This window comes from Barbus barbus (assembly GCF_936440315.1).
Source record: "Barbus barbus genome assembly, chromosome: 10".
Taxonomy (NCBI): Eukaryota; Metazoa; Chordata; class Actinopteri; order Cypriniformes; family Cyprinidae; genus Barbus; species Barbus barbus.
The window spans coordinates 5,286,525-5,311,911 of NC_136738.1; the positions used below are offsets into that span (position 1 = coordinate 5,286,525).

Consider the following 25,387-nt stretch of genomic DNA (forward strand, 5'->3'; position numbering starts at 1 on the left):
TTTCTAAATAAATCTTGAAGTACAACCAGCAGGAGAGCAGTGATGTGTGGACTGAATTGGTTAAAAGTACAGTGTGTTACAGTAAAGTTATTAACAATATTTCATATTAAAAATCATAAAAAATATGCCAAAGCAATTACTTCCCAAATGAGTGTTGTAGTATAACCATCAGGAGAGCAGTGATGTGTGAACTGAGTTTGGTGGAAGTACAGTGTGTTACAGTAAAGTTATTAACAGTTTTTCATAATAAAAATTCATAAAAAATGTGCCAAAGACATTACTTTCAAAATGAGTGTTGTAGTATAACTAGCAAGAGAGCAGTGATGTGTGAACTGAATATGGTGAACGTACAGTGTGTTACAGTAAAGTTATTAACAATATTTCATAAACATTCATAAAAAATATGCCAAAGCAATTACTTTACAAATGAGTGTTGTAGTATAACCATCAGGAAGGCAGTGATGTGTGGACTGAATATGGTGAAAGTACAGTGTGTTACAGTAAAGTTATTAACAATTTTTCATAATAAAAATTTATAAGAAATATGCCAAAGCCATTACTTCCCAAATGAGTGTTGTAGTATAACTAGCAGGAGAGCAGTGATGTGTGAACTGAGTTTGGTGGAAGTACAGTGTGTTACAGTAAAGTTATTAACCATTTTTCATAATAAATATTAATAAAAAATGTGCCAAATCAATTATTTTCAAAATGAGTGTTGTAGTATAACTAGCAGGAGAGCAGTGATGTGTGGACAGAATATGGGGAAAGTACAGTGTGTTACAGTAAAGTTATTAACAATTTTTCATAATAAAAATTCATAAAAATATGCCAAAGCAATTACTCTCCAAACGAGTGTTGTAGTTTAACCACCAGGAAGGCAGTGATGTTTGAACTGAATTTGGTGAAAGCACAGTGTGTTACAGTAAGGTTATTAACCATTTTTCATAATAAATATTAATAAAAAAATGTGCCAAAGCCATTACTTTCAAAATGAGTGACAAAATTTTAGTATAACTAGCAGGAGAGCACTGATGTGTAAATTGAATTTGGTGACACTACAGTGCGTTAGTTATTGTGTATGTTATTAGTAAAAACAATTCGGGTTTGGCACTTTGCAGACGGTCCCTTACTGTCTCTCAGACGCCAGCGCATTTAGATCAATGTATTTTATACAGAGCGGAGGAAACCTTGTTTTGAGGAAACCTCGCTTGTAGCTCGTTTTCTACATCACTAAAAAAGAAAAGAGGTGCCATTTGTGTATTAAAAACGATTTGCTCGCGAGTTATTGATCCGGAAAAGTCGAATCTGTCAATATCTTGCCAACTTTACTGCAAAGATGCTTAGCCATAACTACATCATTTCCGTTCCACTCCGGTTTCTTTTGTTTTCTTTCGTCTGCTTCAGAATCGCAGGTTAGTACATTTATCTGCCTCTGTGGGTGGGTGGTATGGGCGGATTTTGATCATGTAAACAAACGTAATGTTGCTTGATGCTGCAGCGTTAGTAAAACTTTTATGGGTGCTGGAAAAGATCCAGCAAACACAAAGCGTTTTTACAATTTGTAGATGCAACACAATAAAGTATATACATAACCAGAATACAAAATATAGTAATATTATATTAAAATAATTAGTCCAAAAAAATATAAAAATAAATATAAACAGAAAAACAAACAGATAAAGACAACATTACATCTAAAAAAGTAAATAAATTAATAGAATAAAACAAATAATTACAAATAAAAATGTAAGCTTCAGAGAATAACCAGGAGGTACCCTTACATCGAAATCATTATTTGTTTTTACCAATATGGCTGTTTTAGCAGCTTTCTTAATAAATGACAAGCAAAGAGACTCAATACAAAAAAGCCTAAAATTTGGCATACTGTCAGTAACTTTACATTTATGAAGATGAATTAGGCCACAGAGAGTAAGTAGTTATAACATATAATCCAACTCCTTTGATCCTGATTCCCAAATCAAAAATAGTACATTAAATATTTAAAAACTAAAAAATCCTAAAAATTCTTTGCATAATCGCATTAAAAAAAAAAAATTGTGATATTATTTCCAAATTAGAATTACAGAATGTGCATTGTGAACACGTCCAACTTAAATTTAGAGAGTAAAGAATAATTTTACTTTTATCTTGTTAGGTAACAGAAACTTATTAATACTGGCCCATAGAAAGAAAAACTATTTAATTTCCACTTATAAAATGATTTGGGATGATAACTTCTTAATAAGGATTCTTCTAATCCCAAACATTTTACATTTAACATTAGAAAGCTCCAGACCTCCAATGGATAATTTGGGCATTTCACATTTTGAATCTCTGTAACAATATGCTGTAACCAAATGTAACAGTTTGGGTGAAATAGAATTAATATCCAGTGTTGGGGGTAACACATTACAAGTAATGCGAGTTATGAAATAATATTACTTTTTTCAAGTAACTAGTAAAGTAACGCATTACTTTTTAATTTACAAGAAAATATCTGAATTACTTTTTCAAAAAAGTAATGCCAGTTACTTTTTTCCCATTTATTGACTGACAGTGCGCTGTGTGAACATGCTGTTACTGTAGTCCTAGACTAAATGTGATTAATGCATTAATTCATCCCACTCCAAAAAACAGATTTAGTATTCATCAAAATGAATTAAAACAGTGAAATGCAAACTCAAATATGACGCAAACCTGCAATAATTAAATGTTAAATAACACAAATGTATCTAATCCCATTTTATTAACCAATGTCTTTGCTGCTGACCTTTGATGATCCAGTTCAACCACAGTAATATTCAAAAATGACTTTAGATAAACTAACAATTGTGCTTCATTGTTTTTTTATTGCTGAAAAGTGTTGAACCTTCTTCTCCTGCGTTCTACTTTACAGATGTGAATTTCCTTTTCCTTCAGCCTGAGGTTTATTCATTACACTTTTTGTTGTGAAAAGGCTTTTACATTTGCTATAATTAGAACTTCTTGTATTTCAGTTACTTTTTCAAAAAACAAGTATCGTGAGTAAATGACGTAATTTAGAGCCAGAGTCTGCGCAGTAGAGATTAGTTTGGAGCCCAATGCAGTAGTGTCGTGAGGTGGAGCCGCTGAAGCAAACTCCCGCAGACGCAGTCCCAATCAACCATAACGACACGCCCTGTTTTTATAGCATTAAATTATGAGCTAAAATCAAACTTATCACAAAAACAAACAATTGAACATATATCAGCATGATAACAACTACCCAGAGGTGTAAAGTACTTGTGTAAATGTAACTAATTACTGTACTTTTCGGACTTTGTAGTTGTACCGAGTATCAAAGATATTAACAACTTTTACTCTCTATTTCACTACATTTCTGAATGAGTATCTGTACTCTTTACTCAACTACATTTGAAATGAGTGTTGCAGTTACAAATTACATTTTGCATGGCACCTAGCTTTTCTGCAGCACTTTATTTATGCTACAGAAGATGTGATATCACCAACTAGGGCACTGAAAGTACTATATCTTGTGCATTTTGCCCTTACTCACCCAAATTTGTCAACAAGGTTACTTTAAATAAATGCAAGCTCCTTAGCAAGTAGTTGTGGATCACAGGTGTGTAGCAAATTAGCTTAAAAGGGGAATATTAATAATTAATCATTCATTATCAATCATTATAACTCGTTATAATTAATTATAATATTTGGATGAGTTAATAGAATTATCTTGATAAAGCATAATTTACAGTACAATCAATTGACCAGGCCATCTAGTGAACGCTCAGTATTGATTAATTATGAATTCAAAGAAATCTTCATTTCCAGGGTAAGGGAAATACCCTACTGTACTACCCCCTACTGTACTACTCAGAGCATGTACCAAGATCAAAATCGTTAAATTGACTTTGTTGCAAGCAGAGAAGCATAAACCAATACTCATATGTATTGTGCACAAAGTTTTATTAACTAAATCGCAAACGTATAACTAAACAAACACATATACACACACACACACACACAAAATCACGCATACGTGGTACATGGGAAGGGTAAGTGAGACTGAATGAATGAAACCGGACAGAAACAGGGGAATGGGGCTGAGTTGACCATCTGAAAGAACCATCAGTCTCTAATTCAAAGCACAGTATAGCTTACAACAAACCTCTGTGTGGTGAAAGGAACGATACTTGCATTTGACTGTGGAACGAGAGTCTCGTGAAGCCTCTGAAGAAAGTCTGGATGGTTCCATTCGATGGCCGAAGTTGCAATTTCTTGAAACTCTGAGGTTGTTCTTGACTCTGTGGTGGTTGAGAGAGTCCACTCTCCCCTAGATAAGCACATGGCTGGATGTAAAATGGGGCCCACTGGCCCTGTGGATCGCAGTGGAACTGCAGGCCACAATCCGGAGATGCAGAGGCTACCAGGAGCAGGGAGAGAGAAATGTCTGATCAAAGGCATTTCCATGATGGTGAATTCCAGGGTTTTTTTGTTGTTATTCTGCCTCTCACTGTTCAAATAAACCTACCATTGCAATAATAGACTGATAATTTCTTTGCCAGTGGGCAAATGTACAAAATCAGCAGGGGATCAATTTTTTTTTTTTTCCCACTGTATCATTATAACAACATAACATATGAATACAGTCTTGCATCTCCCTTGTGTTGGATTTACATTCCAAACATAAAACTCTTGAATTTTCCTAGTTTAAACTTTGTCACTGGTTTAGTCATGGCATCAGCCACCATTTCTTCTGTGGGACAATTCTCATCTGTAACTTTGCCATCACTAAGTGTTGATCGAATGAAATGATATCGTACATCGACATGCTTGCATCTTTGATGACACACTGGGTTCTTTGGTAGAGCAATCGCACCTTGGTTATCTTCAAAGATTTGTACAGGCATATACAGACAGTCATTTTCCATACAGTTCAACAACTGTTCAAGATTCATGCTTTCTTGTGCGGTTAAAGCCAGTGCCATATACTCTGCTTCACATGTGGATAAAGCAACTGTGGACTGTTTCTTTGACTTCCAAGAGATCTGAGGACCATCTTGAGTAAGACTAAAACAGTACCCTTTTGTACTCCTCCTGTCATTCGAATCTGATGCCCAGCCAGCATCACTGTATGCCGCAAGTTTAAGTTTTTCATCACTTTTGTTGTAACATAGTTCAGTGGTTCCCAACCACGATCTTGGAGGCCCCCCAACACTGCATGTTTCCATGTCTCCTTGATCAAACACACCTGATTCAGAACCATCATCTCATTCACAAGACCTGAAATGGGTGTGTCAGACAAAGGAGAGATGCAAAATGTGCAGTGTTGGGGGGCCTCCAGGAACGTGGTTGGGAACCACTAGTTCATGATCAATTGTACCTTTCAAGTACCTCATTACATGTTTAACTGTAGACCAGTGTTGTTTGTTTGGGTCAGACAAATATTGAGACAGTTTACTAACAACCCAACTTAGATCAGGTGTAGTACAAGTCATCAGATAGATCAAACTACAAACTGCCTCACGGTACCGCTTAGAATCAACAGGATCACCATCACTGTGATTACACTACTGTAAAGAGATCTTGCAGTAGATGAAAAGCATTCCAAATTCATTGTCATACCATTGGTCTATCTCAGCCATAAACATTCTCTGCTAAAGGCCAAAGTATACTTTGGTTTTAATGTGTATGCTAGCTAATGTGTACAGTAGTTCGCTCTAGCTTTGCAGAGTATGCAGTATTTTACTACATCATTTTAATATAATTGTTTTATGTAGCATCTGTACTTCAGGCTCTGAGTTTCTGTAAATTGTTTGTTAATTGAAGTATTATATTTATTTATTTTGCAGGTGTGAAGATTCTTGGTAATGATGCAACATTTGTATATGGAGAAAACGCTACTTTGTTGTGTCAGCTGACTGAAACTGACGATAGTCTAACTCGTATTATATGGAAGAAAAAGACACTGGAAAACCCTGAAGAGGAGATCTTTTTTGTCATTCGGCAAGGTGGAAAAACTGAAGACCCAAGTGGATTGGGGCACAGAATACAATTTATTGGGAACTTTGCAGAAAAAAATGGATCAATTGAGCTCCTCAGAATAAGTCTTCTGGATGAAGGGATCTACACATGCACCTTCAACTTAATTTCTAGTGGTCCATTTGATACTGACATCAAAGCCACCGTTTTTGGTATGATAGCTTGCTTGGTATGTTATTCTGTTACATCAGGGCTGGGCAACTTCGGTCCTGGAGGGCCTGTGTTCTGCAGAGTTTAGCTCCAATCCTAATCAAACACACCTGAAGAAGCTAATCAATGTCTTCAAGTTCACTAGAAAGTTACTGGCAGGTGTGTTTGATTAGAGTTGGAGCTAAACTCTGCAGGACACCGGCCCTCCAGGGCCGAAGTTGCCCAGCCCTGTGTTACATAATGCCTACAAATACCTCTGTGTTTTGATTCTTAACCAGTTATGGAAGTCATGTTATTTAAAATGTTTCTCTAAAGACTTTCCTTTTGCAGAAATTTGTGGTCCAAAGTTAAATGACCAAATGCTTTTAATTATGAGAGGACCAAGATCAAGATGGGCTACTTTAGTCACTGTTCACATTTAATGATGCATTGAATTCATAAGCTTTTTTTGTTTGTTTGTTTCTCAAATGTAGCTCGTCCTGCAGTTAATGTGAAAGGAGAGGGACCTGTTGCTGGTTCTTTCGAGGTGGCATTGGCATCATGCTTGGCTTCTAATGCAAGACCTGCAGCAGAAGTGATGTGGAGATTAGGAGATCTGGAAAACTCTCTGAAGACTGAAACCAATCGCACAGTAAACCCCAATGGGACCGTTACTGTTGGATCCTATCTACTCGGTCTCCCGCTGAAACATTTCAACAAGTTAATCATCCAGTGTGTGGTGAAACACAACACCCTGAGAGAGGACCTCATACTTAACTACACAATAAACATCCATTGTAAGTACATATATGTGGTCTACCAACCAACTTGAGTACAAATGACTGTTTTGTCAAGTGCATCTCTGTAGTTGAAAACATGGCGGCGCGCACAGACGCAGCGGCTTCCCTCTCTCCCGACAGAACGGTGTTTTCGTGTTTTTTGTCTTGTAAGTCGCAATGTTTTTGTACATGTTCGTCACGTCTACCATCGTACTGGCGAACGTACGCTCTTTGGACAATAAACTGGACTACATCCGACTACTTCGCTCTACTCAGAGGACTGTAAGAGACTGTTGTGTTTTTGTGTTTACGGAAACATGGTTTATCAACAGCGTACTGGACTGCGCCATACAGCTCGACCAGCTAACATGCTATCGAGCTGACAGAGCTCTCGTCGAGGGAGGTAAGATCTGCGGCGGTGGGCTTTGTGTTTACATCAATGATGCATGGTGCCGCGACGCTGTTGTGGTCTGCAAACACTGCTCACCCTTGGTGGAGTTTATGATTATTAAGTGCCGGCCGTTCTATCTACCGAGGGAATATACAGCTATACTGCTCGTTGCTGTATACATCCCCCCCAGCTCCAACAACAACAACAGGAGTGAGGCACTAAATGATCTGTATCAGCACACCAGTGAGCAGCAGACAGCCCATCCAGATGCGTTTCTCATCTTGGCTGGGGATTTCAACCACGCAGACTTAAAGAGTGTGTTCCCAAAAATACATCAATACATAGACTTTCCAACAAGGGAAAAAAATACTCTGGACTTTGTTTACACCACCCAGAGAGGAGCTTACAAGCCCTCCCCCTCCCCCACCTCGGAGCCTCAGACCACATCACTGTCACATTAAAGCCATCAAACCAATACACAAACAGATACAAGTGTGGCCAGAAGGGTCGTCAGAGGCACTTCAAGACTGTTTTGACACCACAGGCTGCCACATACAACAACACTACAGACCTCCAAGAGTACTCAGAGACTGTCACTGCCTACATCACCAAGTGCACTGATGATGTAACGGTCACAAAGTCCATCACTGTCAGGGCCAACCAGAAGCCGTGGATGACAGGGGAGGTCTACAGACTTCTGAAGGCTCGGAACGCTGCCTTTAGAGCTGGAGATGAGGAGGGCCTGAAGACAGCTAGGGCCAACCTTTCCCGCAGCATCAGAGAGGCCAAGAGACAGTACTCCAGGAGGATATCCTATCGTTTCAGCGACAGCAGAGACACTCAGAGCCTGTGGCAGGGGATACAGACCATCACGGACTACAAGCCCCCACCACAGACCTGTGGCAGCACCATCCCCCTGCTGAACGAGTTGAATGCCTTCTTTGCTCGCTTTGAGGCACAAAACAGCACCATTGCACAGAAGACTACACCTCTTCCCGGCGACCAGGTGATGACGCTGTCCCCGGACAGTGTGAGGAGATCCCTCAGCAGGATCAATGCACGCAAAGCTCCGGGTCCTGACAACATTCCTGGGTGTGTACTGAGAGACTGTGCAGTGGAACTCACTGATGTCTTCACAGACATTTTCAACATCTCGTTAAATCAGGCTGTTGTCCCCACATGCTTCAAAGCTACAACCATCATTCCAGTCCCGAAGAAGTCATCTCCATCCTGCTTCAATGACTACCGTCCAATAGCACTCACTCCTATTCTCATGAAGTGCTTTGAATGGCTAGTCATGCACCACATCAAGTCTGTCCTCCCCCCCTCCCTGGACCCCTTCCAGTTTGCATATAGGTCCAACCACTCGACCGATGATGCCATCGCCACTGCCCTCCACCCAGCCCTCACACATCTGGACAAAAAAGACTCATATGTCAGGATTCTGTTCATAGACTTCAGTTCAGCATTCAACACAATCATCCCTCAACAGCTCACTCAAAAACTGGTCCAGCTGGGGCTCAACACCTCTCTGTGCAACTGGCTGTTGGACTTCCTGACCGGGAGACCTCAGGCAGTACGGGTCGGCATTAACACATCCAGCACCATCACACTGAACACTGGGGCCCCCCAAGGATGTGTGCTGAGCCCCCTCCTCTTCACTCTGCTGCCCCATGACTGCACACCGTCACACAACTCCAACCTTTTCATTAAGTTTGCGGATGACACGACTGTGGTGGGTCTCATTAGCAACAGAGATGAGACAAACTACAGGAGCGAGGTGTGCCGTCTGGCCGGGTGGTGCAGTGACAACAATCTCTCTCTGAATGTGGAGAAGACGAAGGAGATTGTTGTTGACTTCAGGAGAGTACACACTCAGCATGCCCCTCTGACCATCAACAGTGCGACTGTGGAGAGAGTGAGCAGCACCAAGTTCCTGGGTGTGCACATCACAGAGGACCTCTCCTGGACTAACAACACTGTAGCACTGTCCAAGAAAGCACAGCAGCGTCTCTACTTCCTCCGCAAACTTAGAAGAGCCAGAGCCCCAGCCCCCATCATGTGCGCATCCTGACTAGCTGCATCACTGTGTGGTATGGCGCTTGCAACGCATCCTGCCGCAAGTCACTTCAACGCACAGTGAGAGCAGCTGAGAAGATCGTTGGTGTCTCTCTCCCCTCCCTCCAGGACATTTACAGCACCCGTCTCACCTGCAAAGCCCTCCGCATTGCAGGTGATCCCACCCACCCGACACACAGCTTCTTCAGTCTGCTGCATCAGGGAGGAGACTGCGGAGTCTCCAGGCGAGGACCAGCAGACGGAAGGATAGCTTCATACATCAGGCTGTCAGGAAGCTGAACTCCCTCCCGTCCTTGCCCCCCCTCCCCTCTTTTACCCCATGCAACACTGAACACTGATACTACGACCCCCCCCCCCCCCCCCCCCCCAGCTCCCCACATCCCCAGGACCCTTACACCCCTTTATCTATCTCTTTCTTTATTTTTCTACAATGTCCTCATTTGTATATCTGTATAGTTGTATGTACATATGTTTAAACCGTATTTATCTGTATTTGAACATCTACTGTCAGTGTCTTAAATGTTAACTGTATGCACCAAGGGTCTGAGAGTAACGCAATTTCAATTCTCTGTATGTATGTGCCATACATGTGGAAGAATTGACAATAAAGCAGACTTTTTGATTTGTTTTTTTTTTTTGTAAATTAACTGTTTTATTTGAATGTAAAGAATGAATCTTTGGTTATTACATATTTTTTTAAAAAGGAGATGATAAAGACATGAGAGAACATCATTTTGCTTTCTTGGCTTTAACGAAGCAGCAATGCATTGACACAAACATACAGTTCAGAGTCATATGTTGATTCAGTAGCTGGTCTGATGGATTCTGAGCCCATTTAGAGATGGATGGAACTAAACATCAAAGCATTTCTTTTTATGACACAAAGTGTGCAGCTTTAAAAAAACTAAGACATTTTTGTCTGCTTTTCAGGTGGTTGCTCTCTGGTGGTTGGCCCTATATGATTCATGTTACAAATACATGTTATGCCTACCAACTTAAATTATTTTTTTTATTTGTTTCACTGACTCCGCATGAAAGCATCACTATTCTCAAAACTTTATGCTGCTTTCTACTCTTGTAATCCAATGCGTAATCTTAACCCTGTTACTTAATCCCCCCCCCCCCAGATCCGCCTGAGTCAGTGGTTATAACTCCTGACAGTCCAACAAATGTTAAAGAATTCCACTGTATAGTGCATAGTAACCCAGAACCAACTGAATACATCTGGACAAGGTAATAAAACTGTGTTTTTCAGCCTCTGTATAATGGCTTGTCCTTAAGGCTGGCCTCACACTAGAAGCTTTTAAGGGTCCAATTCAAAGCTTGTTGCAAACTATTTTTTTTTGTCCAAAACGCTGACGGTCTGGTAAAATCGTCTGTGTGTGTTCAGAGGATTATAAAGCTAAAAATCTGTTGTCTTCATGCCTGTGGTCTCTCATGGCTTTAAAATCATTTTAGATTTGAAAATCGTCTAGTGTGCGGCCAGCCTAATGGAAGATTTACCCCTGACAATTCTGTTATCTAATTGTAGATTAAATCAGCACTCAGTTTAAACATTTCATTATAGAGGCCTTGATCATTTGACCCAATTTATTGTTTATTTGTCAGTGCTTTAATGTTCATTTTCTATTTTAGGACAGCAATAGCTAATGTCTGTAAGATATGCATCTTTTATTTCTTTTATTTTTTTATTTTGATAGGGATGTTATTGTTTTTTTGTTGTTGTTGTTTTTTGATGAAGAGATATTTTTTTCTTTGTGGCAGTTGTTATTCTCTAAGCTAATCATTATTTTAATACCTTCACAAAGCTGACAAGTTGCATTTGCATATTGTGGCTAAACTGTCAAGCTTGCAGATTCTAGGACTACCATATTGGGACATATTTCCACATGACAGCTTAGGGAGCAAAAAATAAAAAAGGATAATTGGATGGAAGAAGGACAAATGTCAAATAGACATCAAGAGCATCATATTATAGTGAGAGCAAAATTACATTGATTTATCATCCACAATAAGACCAGTAACTTGCATTAAGAAAATAAATAAGGTCTGTTTTGATTTCATACCTACTTGCTGTATGTTGTTGTGGCTGGCAAGTGCAAAGGTTGTATGCTTAGATGCTTGCAGGTTTTAGGTTTCAGAAAGAGACAAATGGAATGTTAGGGTGTTCTGAATAGTTGCCGGGGTGTTGCTCGGTGGTTTTAGTTTAAATTTATTTTAGTGTTTTACAGATATTTTACTACTGAGCATCACATGTACTGTTGTGTAATAGCAGAACATGTTCACTGATCTTTCATATCACTCTATTAACAGAGACAGTACTCTCTATTATGAAGGCAACAAGCTTCCTGTCCCAAAACTGAACCCTAACTTTAATGGCTTGTACATCTGTAATGCTTCAAACCAGTATGGAAGTTCTTTAGGATCTCTCTATGTGAATGTTCATACTGGTGAGTATATTTTTGTTTTTATAGTTTATGGCACGTGTCGGTTGATGTATATATGCTATGAAAAATGTTGTATGCTACTCATGCTGATACATTTACAGTTATGCATTTGGCAATAAAATATAAGTATGCATGAACTTAAAACATAACTGTGAAACTGTGATTGTTTTAACCAGATATTATTGTATCATAATAATCTCAATTCTGTGTGTAGTAATCCAGGATAAATCTAATCTGAAACAACCCATGTCTGTATAAACGGCTAGCATTTGTCAGCCTTTTCAGAATAACAGTAATACAATACTTTTCTCCACCCTTCTCTCCAGAATCCAGCACCATCTGTTGGGGCCTGTTTGGTTTTGTCAGCTGCTTTGCTTTTCTTGCTATTGTTGCTGGTGTGATCTTCAAATTCAAGCAGTGAGTTTGAACACTTTTTATTTTTATTTTTTTTTATTCATTATTTTATTATCAGCGTGATAGGAGAGTTTGGAGCTTTTGTATCTTACGTTTTTGTTAGTTTTATTTTCATATTCCCTGCCTCCTATTATGTTTAAACTTAACTGCATTTTCCAGTGATAAGCTGTTTGTTTGACCCAACCACAGCCAATTATGATATTATTGATTTTTAATGTGCAGTTGAGGAGTGGTATTTAAACCATTGAGATGTTCATCACAGTCTGTGGATTAACGAATGTAATGATGCGGCAATAGAAACCAAACAATCAACAATGTCCTAGCAAAAACAAAGTTAAATGTTAATTTAATTTTAATTAAATTAATTCAGCAATGTTAATTCAATTTTAATTAGTTTTAATTTAATGACAGTGTAATAAAAAAAAATATTTATTTTAAAAATGAAAATTGTATTTATAAATATACATTCATTTTACCTGGAACAAAAAACAACGAAACAAACAATGTTGGTAAATTCACTATTTTATATTTGTGGAAATGTATAATCACAGTCTGTGAACAATTTGGGCCCATAATTTGTAGTGATTAGACCTGAAAGACCTAAAGTATTTGTTTCAGACAAAGAGACAAAACGTTGCACTGTTGGGTGGGGCTGTAGGAAAAGGGTTGAGGACCATTGAGCTGGGTTATAAACATTATAGCAAACTGTACCAACATTTGGTTGATCTGATCCCACCATGTTCATTTTATCTTGATTTTAGGGAATGGATTCAAGTATCACAGCGTTCCAGAGATGAGGGAGCACAGGTGGGTTTTTATTATTGTTGTTTAATAATATTTGTTGTTTTAATATAATATATGCTTACTGGCCAGTTTATTAGGTATACCTGTTCATCTGCTTGCCAATACAAATATCTATTTAGCCAATCACATGGCAGCAACTCAGTGCATTTAGGCATGTAGACATGGACAAGACAATCTGTCAAAGTTCAAACCGAGCATCAGAATGGGGAAGAAGACTTTGAATGTGGCCTGCTTGTTGATGCATCTGAGTATTTCAGAAACTGCTTGATCTAAAAGACCATACCGGGTGCCACTCTTGTCAGCTAGGAGCTGGAAACTGAGGTTATAATTTGCACAGGCTCCCCAAAATTGGACAATAGATGGTTTGATGAGTCCCAAATTCTGCTGCAATGTTCAGATGGTAGGGTCCTGCCTTACATCAACGGTTTAGGCTGGTGGTGGTGTAATGTGGTGGAGGAAATATTCTTAGCACACTTTTGGCCCCTTAGCACCATCTGAGCATTGCTTAAATGCCCGAGCATGCCTGAGTATTGTTGCTGACAGTGTCCATCTTTTTATGACCACGGTACACCCAACTTGTGATGGCTACTTCCAGTAGGATAACGTGCCATGTCACAAAGCTCAAATAAACTTTTTTGAACATGACAGTAAGTTCACTATACTCAAATGGCCTGACCAGACCCTTCCCTGAGTGTAGCACCTCAGTTCAAGTTGCACGTGAAACACTCATCACTTCCTCTTCACTATAGCATGAAATAAAAATGAATGAACATCAGAAGGTGTCTTGTTTCAACCGAAGAAAGACATCAATACCCACCATTTTTCAAATTCATCACCTGTCAATCAAACTCTCTGCAAAGGGTCAATTAAAGCAGTTCTGAATGCAAAATGAGGTCCAATTTATGGGAGAAACTATCCTTTTCTAAGCTTCAGATCAATTGAACCAATTGCTTCACAAAATGATTCACTGTGTTGAAGTGCTCAAAACACTTTGGTAATCCTGGTGACAGCTGCTGGACAAAACTTTAAATGACACAAAAACTCAGACCAAAACATGCATAAAAATAGCTTTTACAAACCCATTGGGAATGTTGTACTGAAAGTATAAATTTTTTAATGCAATTGACATCATGAAATTCCATTAAATATGAAGTGTCTGTATTGTTGTTGTTTTTTATTTGCAGGACATGTTTTGTTTGTTTTACGGAAGCCAGGTGCATTAACATAGCCACTACTTTAAAACTATTGTCTCAAGAAATAGTTTGACCAAGTAGCAGTTAGCCAAGAGGTAATCAGTCTTACTTATGACTCAAATTGGGCCAATCTAACTTTTTATAACTGACTTTAAAAAGTTACGACCAGTCTTGAAGAAAACAAATTAAATTACTAACTTTTATGCAACCAGCCCCAGGCCAGTAAGGGAATTTTAACCACTAATTTTTCCTTATAATTATACAAATGTATACAGTCTCTTAATTATACAAATGTCTCGTCAAAATTTCTACAAATTTATAAAACTGATCAGAGATCATATAAAAACCATAGACACTTGTCCAGTAGTTCTTAAGTATGTGGGGTGATCTAAGTGTGCTCATATAATTAATGGGTTCACAGAGATCCCAACAGCGAACCACCATTAAGCTTTGTAAACACGCTAACCGAGCAAGCTACAGAAACAATAACTATAAGGACATTCTCCAATCAGAAACCGTGGGTGGACAGATCAATCCGTGCTGCGGTTAACACACGCACTGCAGCTTATAATGAGACTCTTCTGACCGGGAATATGCGCGAGTACAAAGCATCGTGCTATGCTCTCCGACGCGCAGTAAGAGCCGCTAAACACAGATACAGAGAGAGAATTGAGTCTCATTTCCAGCTCAATGACTCTCGACGGATGTGGCAAGGACTGAGGACCATCTGTGCCTTTGGAAACAAACCCTCCGCGGAGGTGAGAGCAGATCTGTAGCGTCTACTGACGATACCATCTCTCACGTCCTCCACTCTTCCCTCACACACTTGGACAGTAACAATGGAATTATGTAAGGCTGCTATTCATTGACTATAGCTCAGCTTTCAATACTATAGTCCCCATCAAGCTGGCATCTAAACTCACAGACCTCGGCCTAAACTCCTCACTCTGTGACTGGATTCAAGACTTCCTCACCGGCAGACCTCAAGTGGTGAAAGTTGGCCAGTTCACCTCAAACCCCATCACCCTGAATGTAGGAGCCCCACAGGGCTGTGTCCTGAGTCCCCTGCTTTACTCTCTCTACACGTATGACTGCGTGTCCTCTCACAGCTCCACATCTATTGTCAAATTCGCTGATGATACTGTGGTTCTGGGCCTCATCTCCAACAACGATGAGACCGCTTACTTGGACGAGGTAGAGAGACTCACATCATGGTGCCAGGACAACTGTCTCTCTCTGAATGTGAGCAAAACTAAAGAGCTGATCATGGACTTTAGGAAGAGACAGCAGCAGCCCTACACTCCTCTTATGATCAGTGGGACCCCTGTGGAGAGAGTGAGTAGCTTCAAGTACCTCGGTGTAAACATCTCCAAGAACCTGACTTGGACTACACACGTCCAAACAACAGGTTAAGAAAGCCAGGCAAAGACTGTACCAAATTCAGGGTCTCCCCAGCAATCCTGAAAACTTTCTATTCAGGGACCATATAAAGTGTATTGACTCAGTGCATCTCAGTGTGGAATGGAAACAGCTCCAATCAGGACTGCAAAGCACTACAGAAAGTTGTGCGCTTAGCTGAGCGCATCTCAGGGTCTGCTCTCCCCTCTCTGCAGGACATCTACCTCAAACGCTGCAAAAATAGAGCTGTCAAAATAATCAAGGACTCAAATCACTCTGGTAACCGTCTATTCACTTTGCTTCCATCTGGTAAGCGCTTCCGTAGCCTGATGGCAAAAACTGAGAGACTTAGGAGGAGCTTCTTCCCCCAGGCCATCAGGCTCCTAAACTCTAACTCCGTGTCATAACATCTCATGACTCCATGTAAATATCACCAAATCAATAGCTATTCATAATTTTTCTCTTCCTCATATTGCTGCTATTTAAATACCCTGTATAACTTTTTGCACATTCTTTTTGCACATTCCTCTTATTACTATTTAAGTCAACAACTTACTGACCTGCACATTTATATTTATATTTTTTATCTTTTATTTTATTCTCTTATTTTTTCTACTTTTCTTTTTCTTAATATCTGTATACTTTATAATTGCACTGTCCTTGGAGCGGACCTGACCTGACCTACATTTCACTGTTGGTTATACCCTGTATAATTGTGTATGTGACAAATAAAAAATCTTGAATCTTGAAATTTCGAAACAAAAATTGCATACTGTCTGATTTTGTACTACATTTGAAATTGCTTTGTGACTGTTAAAGTAACAGGTTCTATGTAACATGAATATGAGTAGTTTGAATGAAATTTGGACGTACTACATTCGCCATGTTGTTAATATCAGTGTCAGTTGTGTTGTCTTCACTGCCATTCACAAATGCTCTCCTGTGTCCTCATTGGATAGTAGATTGTGCATCGAATGCACACTTCAGAATCCAGGTATGAGTAGTAGGGTAAACATACCTATTAAGCTCACCAAAATCTACATTGAGACATTTTTATTGTGCAAGATATTGGTTTCAGTACAAAAAGTTTGTTCAAATAAAATAATCTCTCACACAAAAATATTAAATTTTATTTTAAATGACTAAAGTATTTCAATTAAGATATACATCATTAAATTCAAAGAGTCTGGCTGTGCTTAATGGGTACATTTTTGTACCCTTTAAGCACACCCCTGTTCCCATTAAGCTCACATCATGTTTTATTAAAAAATCTTGTTTATTTTAAGGAAAATTGTTAAAGAATAATTGTAAAAATATATAGTTTTTGAAGGTACAAAGTCAATAAAAAAATTGAATACTAAAATCAAGCTACAAGGCATTCATGTCGATCAGTTCCTACTCCGGAGGTAGAATTTCACGGGGTGATTTCCACGTCAGTGGGCCCCGAGCAGGCTCTGGTAATGGAACAGGAGGTACATACTCTCTTAAGAAAGGAGGCCATCGAGGTGGTTCCTCCTCTCGAGAGGGAGTCCGGGTTCTACAGCCGGTACTTCATAGTTTCAAAGAGGGATGGAGGGTTGCGTCCCATTTTAGATCTGAGGCATCTGAACCACTCAGTCAGCAGACTGAGGTTCAAGATGCTCACGCTCAGGCAGGTCACGTCTCAAATCAAGTCCGAGGACTGGTTTGTCGCGATCAATCTGAAGGACGCATACTTCCACGTCTCCATTCGTCCCTCTCACAGGAGGTTCCTGAGGTTTGCTTTCGGGGGCGAAGCTTACCAGTATCGGGTGCTTCCTTTTGGCCTAGCACTCTCACCCCGCACTTTCACGAAGTGTATGGACGCCGCGTTAGCTCCGTTGAGACTGCGGGGCGTCCGCATACTCAATTACATCGACGATTGGTTGATTCTTGCTCGTTCAGAGCGGAGGGCGGTTCAGCATCGAGATGCTGTTCTCGCCCACATGAAAGTGTTGGGGTTAAGACTAAACGCCAATAAAAGTGTTCTTTCTCCAGTACAGAGAACCACTTATCTTGGGGTGGTGTGGGATTCGACCACGATGCAGGCACGTATGTCGGCGGTGCCTTCGTGCCTTGGACATGTGGAGACAACCTTGGTTCTTGTCCCAGGGCCTGGTGTTGGGAGCTCCTTGTCGCCGCGTAACGCTAGCGACGGACGTGTCCCTCACCGGTTGGGGAGCGGTCATGAGTGGCCAGCCTGCCCACGGTCGGTGGAGAGGTCGTCATCTCGCCTGGGACATCAACAGGCTCGAGATGTTGGCCGTGTTTCAGGCTCTGAAACACTTTCTCCCAGACCTGAGAGGTCACCATGTGTTAGTTCGCACCGACAACACATCAGTGGTCTCTTACATCAACCACCACGGAGGTCTGCGGTCGCGCCCCCTGTACAGGTTGGCACACCAGATCCTTGTGTGGGCCCAGGGCAAACTCCTCTCACTGAGAGCTGTTTACATCCCTGGGCATCTCAATGTGGGAGCAGACACCCTGTCGAGGCAGGGGCTGTTATCCGGGGAATGGATGCTTCACACCGAGGTGGTGGAGCAGATCTGGAGTGTGTTCGGCCAGGCTCAGGTGGATCTCTTCGCTACTCAGGAGACAGCGCAATGTCCCCTCTGGTACTCTCTACGTCATCCAGCTCCCCTGGGGCTGGATGCCATGGTACGGACGTGGCCGAGGCTGCGTCTGTACGCCTTTCCCCCGATTGCTCTGCTCCCCGGAGTTCTGGAGAGAGTGCACCGGGACGGACACCGGCTGCTATTGGTAGCCCCGTTCTGGCCGGGCCGAGTATGGTTCTCGGACCTGATTTTCCTCCTCGACGGCTCCCCATGGGAGATTCCAGTCAGGAGGGATCTCCTCTCACAGGCAGGAGGCACCCTGGTGCACCCCTGCCCGGAGTTATGGAAGCTGTGGGTGTGGCCCCTGAGGGAGCACAGCTGATAGCTTCCGGTCTCTCAACCGAGGTTGTTGAGACCATTCTCCAGTCCAGAGCTCCCTCTACGAGGAAACTGTACGCCCTGAAGTGGAGACTCTTCACTTCATGGTGCGGAGATCGCCAGCTCGACCCAGTTAACTGCCCAGTAGGTACAGTGCTGGAGTTCCTGCAGGCTCGACTCTCCGCAGGGTTAGCCCACTCCACCTTGAAGGTCTATGTGGCAGCAATTTCTGCTTACCACACCCCTCTTGGTGGATTGACAATGGGCGCACAACCCCTAGTTACACAACCCCTAGTTGCCTTGGGACTTGGCTGTGGTGCTGAACGCTCTCTGTAGGCCTCCCTTCGAGCCTATCGAGGAGATCTCGGATCGCCATCTCTCTCTGAAGACCGTGTTTCTTCTGTCGATGGCATCTCTGAAAAGAGTGGGGGACCTGCAGACCCTTTCAGTGGCCCCTACCCATTTGGACTTTGCGCCTGGTATGGCCAAAGCCTTTCTATACCCTCGGGCAGGGTATGTCCCCAAGGTTCTTTCTGTCACACCACAGCCTGTCGTACTGCAGGCCCTTAGTCCTCCTCACTTTCGGGATCCTGACCAGCTGAAGCTAAACCGTATGTGTCCAGTGCGAGCACTGGACGCGTACGTCCACAGAGCTGCCATGTGGAGAAGGACGGACCAGTTGCTAGTGTGCTACGGTCCTCCTAAGAGAGGTCTGACTGCTTCCAAGCAGACCCTCGGTCGGTGGATTGTGGATGCCATTCACATGGCTTATGAGTCTTCTGACCTCCCCTCGCCTATGGGAGTCAGGGCTCATTCCACTAGGAGTGTGGCGGCCTCCAAGGCCTTTCTCGCAGGTGTCCCTATCCAGGACATCTGCAACGCTGCGGGTTGGTCCACGCCTCTAACCTTCGTAAGGTTCTATGGCCTGGACATGCGAGCCACTCCAGGTTCTTCCGTTCTCTTGCCCTAGCTGTGCGCCTCTTTTGGACACACAGGACAGGGGTGCGGAAGTCTGGAGCCATTGGTATCTCGTTCCCCAAAGCGTCGTTTGACGCAGCTCGAGTTCCTGAAGAGGAACGTCTTGGGTTACTTGTGTAACCCCAGTTCCTTGAGGGAACGAGACGCTGCGTCACAGGGCCACACTTCCGGCATCCCTGCCAGCGCTTGCTTCATTCTAGAAACTGATGCCGGTTTCACCGCACGTGCTTTTATACCAGCTGGTCATTACATCACCTCGCCCGTGACGTTTCACGGACAGATTTGATTGGTATTCAGAGCCGGTTACGCTGTGGGCGTTCCCCAAAGCGTCGTTTGACGCAGCGTCTCTTTCCCTCAAGGAACTGGGGTTACACATGTAAGCCAAGACGTTTTGTTATAGGAGGTAGATAAATATTTAATGTAAATTTTAATATCTTCTTGAAAGTAAGAAAAATTATTTTCATAATCTTGTATTTGTGGATAAAATATTTTGCAAGCAAAATTATTAAATTGCAGAGAAAGTAAATATTTCCATATGGCTTGTCAAAAGTGAAAATTCCAAACAAAACATCCTTAAAGAAAAGCTCAAAGTCATTGTGTATGAAATTTACAATGAACTGGCAACTGTCTTGCCAAAGTTTTCTTGTATGAACACAATGCCAAAAAAGATGTAGGGCAGTCTCTGGATGCGAGTCACAAAAAGTACAGTTCACATCTATGCTTAAATTGAATTTTGACACAATAAAGGTTTTAACAGGATAAAACTGATGAATAAGCTTAAAATAAATCTCGTTAACCTTATTTACCAATAAATACTTGTTAGGAAGCATCCAAACCTTTTTTCACAAAATATTTTCCACTGATCTATTCCATTTTGAAACAGCTTGAGGAGTGGAAACACAATCATTAAGAAAAAGAAAGTGAATATTTCTGTTATTTTTCAAAGTAGATTTAAAGCATATCCCACCTATATAGGTGTCAAGTGGGTCTGTTATAGCACTGTTATAGCCCTTAAAGGTTACTTAAGTGGTGTTCAATTGTTTTCACAAACTAATTTACAGCTTCCGCTCCTCCGAAATAAATCATTCTCAAACTTCTCTTCTAATCAGAGGAATTCAACGCTCTCGACCATCAAGCCCAGATTCCTGACAACCTGTAACTCTGGACATCCTTGCAAAATGCATCCAAAATCTCCACACAGGGTACTATTTTATCCATACCGCTCGTACCTTCGACGTCATGTTTTTATTGGCTTTCTTTGGTTTGAAGTCCTCAGAAATCACAATAACCTCTAAATCCAACCCCAAACTCCATCCGACCATCTCTGATTTGTCCATACTCGATAGTGAAACTATCGCTTACTTTAAGCAAAGTAAGACAGACCAAGAAAGGAAAGGCCACTACATATACATTTTTAACCTTCTATCTCCAATTCAACCTTATCAGGCTTTCTTTTCTTATTTTCACCTCAGGAATGCTCAAGCTAAATCTGCACTGGACCGTCTCTTCGTCGACGACTCTAACCACCCTGTTGCAAGTTTTTAGTTCTAAAAACACTTAAAACTAATCCTCACTCAATCAGGCTTACCCGCAGAATTTTTTTCCAGCCATTCATTAGCAGCAGCTCAAAAAAAAAAGGCCTCTCACAGAAACAGATTCAGACCCTCGGTCGATGGCCATCAGACACTTCATCGTGTCATTTCGAGTTGCGCTGTGCACTCAGTGGTGGACGGGGCTCTCCCTCCCGGTGCAGCAGAGCCGCTGGCTCCCTTCTGTTGCATGGGAGCCCTCCATCCGATGTTGTAGAAGAGTTTTATTAATCAAAATATAAATTAATCAAGTGTAACCAATGTGAATATATTTCCATTTATGTATCAAGTTATTCTACTATATAAAATTGTATCTGCCTGTGTGAGTAGAGGCCTGCAGAAGAATGGAATGTGCTGAGGTATGGTGTAAGATAAAGCTGCACATCTTGTTTTGACATGATAGGGTCTCCTCCTTTAACGTAACGTAAACTGAGGCCTATTATCTGCTCCAGGAAGCAGATGGAGGCACTGCCAAAAGAAGATAAACAATGACGTAGGAAATGTATAGAACACACCTTAAAGGAAAAAACTGTATTAAAGGGTATGGAAACACGAACTTGAGAGATTGCTCTGCAGAGTTTTCTCGGTTTTATTGTCTCTGATAATAAAATCTAAATTCTGGCATCGAAACCCCAAGACTCTGAGAATGATTCCTAATAACACCAGCAGGAACCACCACAATGCGTCAAACTGCGCCTCGAATCTCCCTTCCTGTGCAGCAGCTGCAGGATCCCTGCAGTATAAATATGTAGCCTGCCTACCTCTGTCCAATGACAGTTTTCCGGCATCCCTCCTCCATCCCAACTCCTCACCCCTAATCTATTTTATCCCATATTAGGGACAGGGGGAGTTCTCTGGGTTCGGGCCATATTCCAGGCTCGGAGCCCTCTCCCAGGACAGCACACCAGAATATGCTTACTATTTGCTATCAGATCAGATGTAAGGGTGAACTCATGAATGACTTTCGTTGGAGTGTCCTTGTTGAAGTAAGCCAGTTCTGTGGCTTCAGCCAACTTTTCTTTGAGAATTTTGAACGCTTTTTTCTCAGTCCCAAAATGAAATTTGGCGTCTTTCCTTGTCAGTCTGCGCAGAGGTTCCAAGATATTTGCGAATTGAGGTATGAAACGGCTGCTATAGCCAGCTAAACCGAGAAAACTTCTCACCTCTTAAGCATTTTCAGGTTCCCTTGCCTCCACGACTGCTCTCACTCTTTCTGCTGTATAGCCAATGCCTTTCTCTGACAACAGCATGCCCGTAAACACTAACTTGTCCATGTTAAATTGGCACTTCTCTGCATTCAGAGTCAAGTCGCAGCTTTCCAATCTCCTTGGTACTGCATGCAATCTTTCATCATGAGACTCTTTGTCAGGTGCATGGATGATTATGTCATTGGATATGTTCTCTACTCCTTCAAATACCAATACTCCAGTCTTCACTATCACATGATTCTTCAGAAATTACAGATTTATTGCTCTAGAAACATTTCTTATTATTATTAATATTGGAAACAGTTAAAACAAGTGCTTAATATTTTTGTGGAAGCTGTGATACATTTTTTTAGGATTCTTTGATGAATAAAAGGTTTTATAAATATTTTAATATTTCTACTTCAAATCTTGTTACAGTTGCTTTTGATCAGTTTAATGCATCATGGCTGAATAAAAGTATTAAAAAAATAAAATAATAATAATAATCTCATTGACTACAAAATCTAGTGTGAATAATTTAGATTGTAATGACAAGTGTGAGCTAAATTTGCCTAAACTTTCCCACAGGGCAGTGAAGGACAAACAAGACAAGATTGCCATGATGATCAGGATGAAAGTGGTAATACAGTCTCTCCTGTGCAGTTACCATGTACAACCACTTTTGATTTTTCATGTAGACATTAATCAGAATGAGTTGAGTCTTAACAAGGCTCATGGGTCTGAACATAAATTGATGTGGCTCAGTTCACATTTTGTTCATCAGACATCTTATAAATTTAAATTTACAAATGAAAATTGCATCTAGGTAGATGTGGCTTGTTTGTTTGAATTTTGTTTTTCTGATTTCACAGAAATGGAGAGCTGTCAGAGACACTGACAGCTGTTTGTGGACCAGCACTCCATCTTGAACCAGATGTCCCAAATGACCATATGTGCCTTTGTCTAGAGAAGACATTTACTACGGGTGCTTTCTCACCTGCCTCATTTAGTTCGGTTGAATCGCACTAGAGTTCGTTTTCCCTCTTGGTGCGGTTCGTTTGGGCAGGTGAGAAAGCAGCAATCGTACTCAGGTGCGCACCAAAAGCGGACCAAACAAGCGTATCGAGACCTCCTTGAAGAGGTGGTCTCGGTACGCTTTCAAACGAACCCTCGAGCGGTTCGTTTTTGGTGAGAACGCGATTCGACCTTAAACAGACCCAACCGCAAAAAGAACTGCGCATTTTTGGACTAAACCAGCTGCCGTAGTCAGCTGCGCTGCGCATTATAGGATGAGGACGTGTTTGTTGACAGTTTGCAGTTTAGCATGGCAGGTCGCGGACAAACTTGGGGTTGTGAGGAGGTGCGGAGCCTCAAAATAGCAGTGTGCTGTCTGCTGCATTTTACTCCTGTCTTTGTTTACTTCCGGGAGCACCGTTGGAATTTTCCCGCATGTTCTTTCTGACCAATCAAAAAGCAGTTTAGGGAATGCGTTCAAAGACACATCTAGCCAACAAGTGAAGCGGATGTTGTCACGTGACTACATTTTGGTTCGTTTCAGCTGGTTCGGACCAGAGCAAACAGTGTGGTGTGAAAATAGTTACAATGTATAATTTTTTGCCTTTGGTCCGGACCAAATGAACCGAACTACAGATGTGAAAGCACCCTAATTGGCACAAGCTGAATGTTTTTAAAGACTGGTGAGGAAGATTCAGAGTGAAAGAGTAGGAAAGTAGTTTTGGAAAGTACCTTTAAAGAGGGAGTGATATTATGTGTCAAGTCTGCAAAAGTTCCTCTTAAAGAAAAATATATTAAGCATTATGTAGCTTCTCTTCTCAAGAGGCAGAGGATATCATAAAAACAGGTGTCCATTAAAACTCAAAGAGTGGGATGGGGGTTGGGTTGTGGTTTATGGACGTTAACTGTTAACACAGGCAGATGTTGGCTTTGGGTTGACTGTTGTCCTTTTTCTTCCCTTTTAGTTGTTCTGTCTGAATTTAGTTGGCTTCTCTATTATTTTTTTCTTCTCTCATTCTATGTGTCTGGACCTCAAAAACGAAATTAGTGGGAATGCCCACATCCACTACTTCCACATTCACACATCTTCCTGATACTATGTGGCGCTATGATAAGTGCATGAATGTTTTGAATGATAATTCGAAAAACATATGGACACAAATCAAAATTCCCTGACCCTAATTAGGTTAAATTCTGTATGCAAAAGAAAAACATTTTTTCCATTTAAAAAAAAAAATGGCCTTATTGTTTGTAGGACAATAGAGACGGGCAAGAAAGTAGGTATGAAGGAGATGGTGAGTTGGAGCCGAACAGATCCAATGTGCCCACAACTGTTTGATCATGGAAATCTTTTGCAGAAATGATAAAATGTTCCTTAAATATCAATCAGACAAATCAACACATGGCCATCAGCAATCAATCACATTTTTATAGCTAATACAAGCTGATGAAATTTGGTCTTGAGTGCGCAGTGTCCATATTTTACAAAACATGATCAACAGAATATTCTGAGGAGATGAGCCAAGTTTCATAATTTTTTTATGCTATTAGATGCAATAAATCAGTGGCTCACATGTGAAACACCTTGAAAGCAAATATTTTTAATGCTTTACTGATTTGCTGTAAGCTGGCACACTGTAGCGGGCTATCAGAATCTTCTCTTGCACATTTTCAAATTTCACAATTTTCTGTCTAAAAATGTTGACTGCATTAGTGCAGCTCAATCATTTAACCCTGTTACAGGGTTATTAAACTTGATAATTTGCTGGTTGCCTGATGTTCCCTTTCAGTTGGTCAATCCGTGTCACGTCGGTGACCGACGAAATGGGATCTCGCCAGAGAGACCAATCCACTTTCGAGTGTAACTAAATGAGCCAATGGACATTGGGATGCAGTATTTCGCATCTGGCTGCCACAGCCCGCAGCACGGGTATAAGAGGCAGCAAGTGCATCGCATTAATTCATCTTTTCACTTTCAGAGCCGAGTGGTGGTGCATCACTATTGCTCTT

At 41.2% G+C, this 25,387-nt stretch overlaps 1 protein-coding gene across 2 annotated transcripts; it reads left to right on the plus strand.

Moving 5' to 3' along the window:
* Positions 1–1,128: 1,128 nt before the first annotated feature.
* Positions 1,129–24,603, plus strand: LOC306876264 (nectin-3-like). 2 transcript variants are annotated; one of them, XM_079427290.1, is made up of 10 exons: positions 1,139–1,412; positions 5,832–6,173; positions 6,645–6,947; positions 10,527–10,632; positions 11,713–11,849; positions 12,173–12,263; positions 13,022–13,067; positions 20,697–20,789; positions 22,952–23,003; positions 23,236–24,603. In XM_079427290.1, exons 1-10 carry the CDS (start codon positions 1,337–1,339, stop codon positions 23,259–23,261), a joined length of 1,272 nt encoding a protein of 423 aa, XP_079283416.1. In that variant the 5' UTR covers positions 1,139–1,336; the 3' UTR covers positions 23,262–24,603. The 2 variants fall into 2 exon arrangements, with proteins under 2 accessions (XP_079283417.1, XP_079283416.1); XM_079427291.1 differs by lacking the exon at positions 20,697–20,789 and having other exon boundaries at positions 1,129–1,412.
* Positions 24,604–25,387: the final 784 nt, after the last annotated feature.

What these genes read in the sequence shown, in the direction of transcription:
- LOC306876264 (XM_079427290.1), top strand. Translation starts at nt 1,337, where the DNA reads ATGCTTAGCCATAACTACATCATTTCCGTTCCACTCCGGTTTCTTTTG. An exon ending in CTACACAATAAACATCCATT is followed by an intron (nt 6,948 to 10,526) that starts GTAAGTACATAT and finishes CCCCCCCCCCAG; the next exon opens with ATCCGCCTGAGTCAGTGGTT. An exon ending in TGATGATCAGGATGAAAGTG is followed by an intron (nt 23,004 to 23,235) that starts GTAATACAGTCT and finishes CTGATTTCACAG; the next exon opens with AAATGGAGAGCTGTCAGAGA.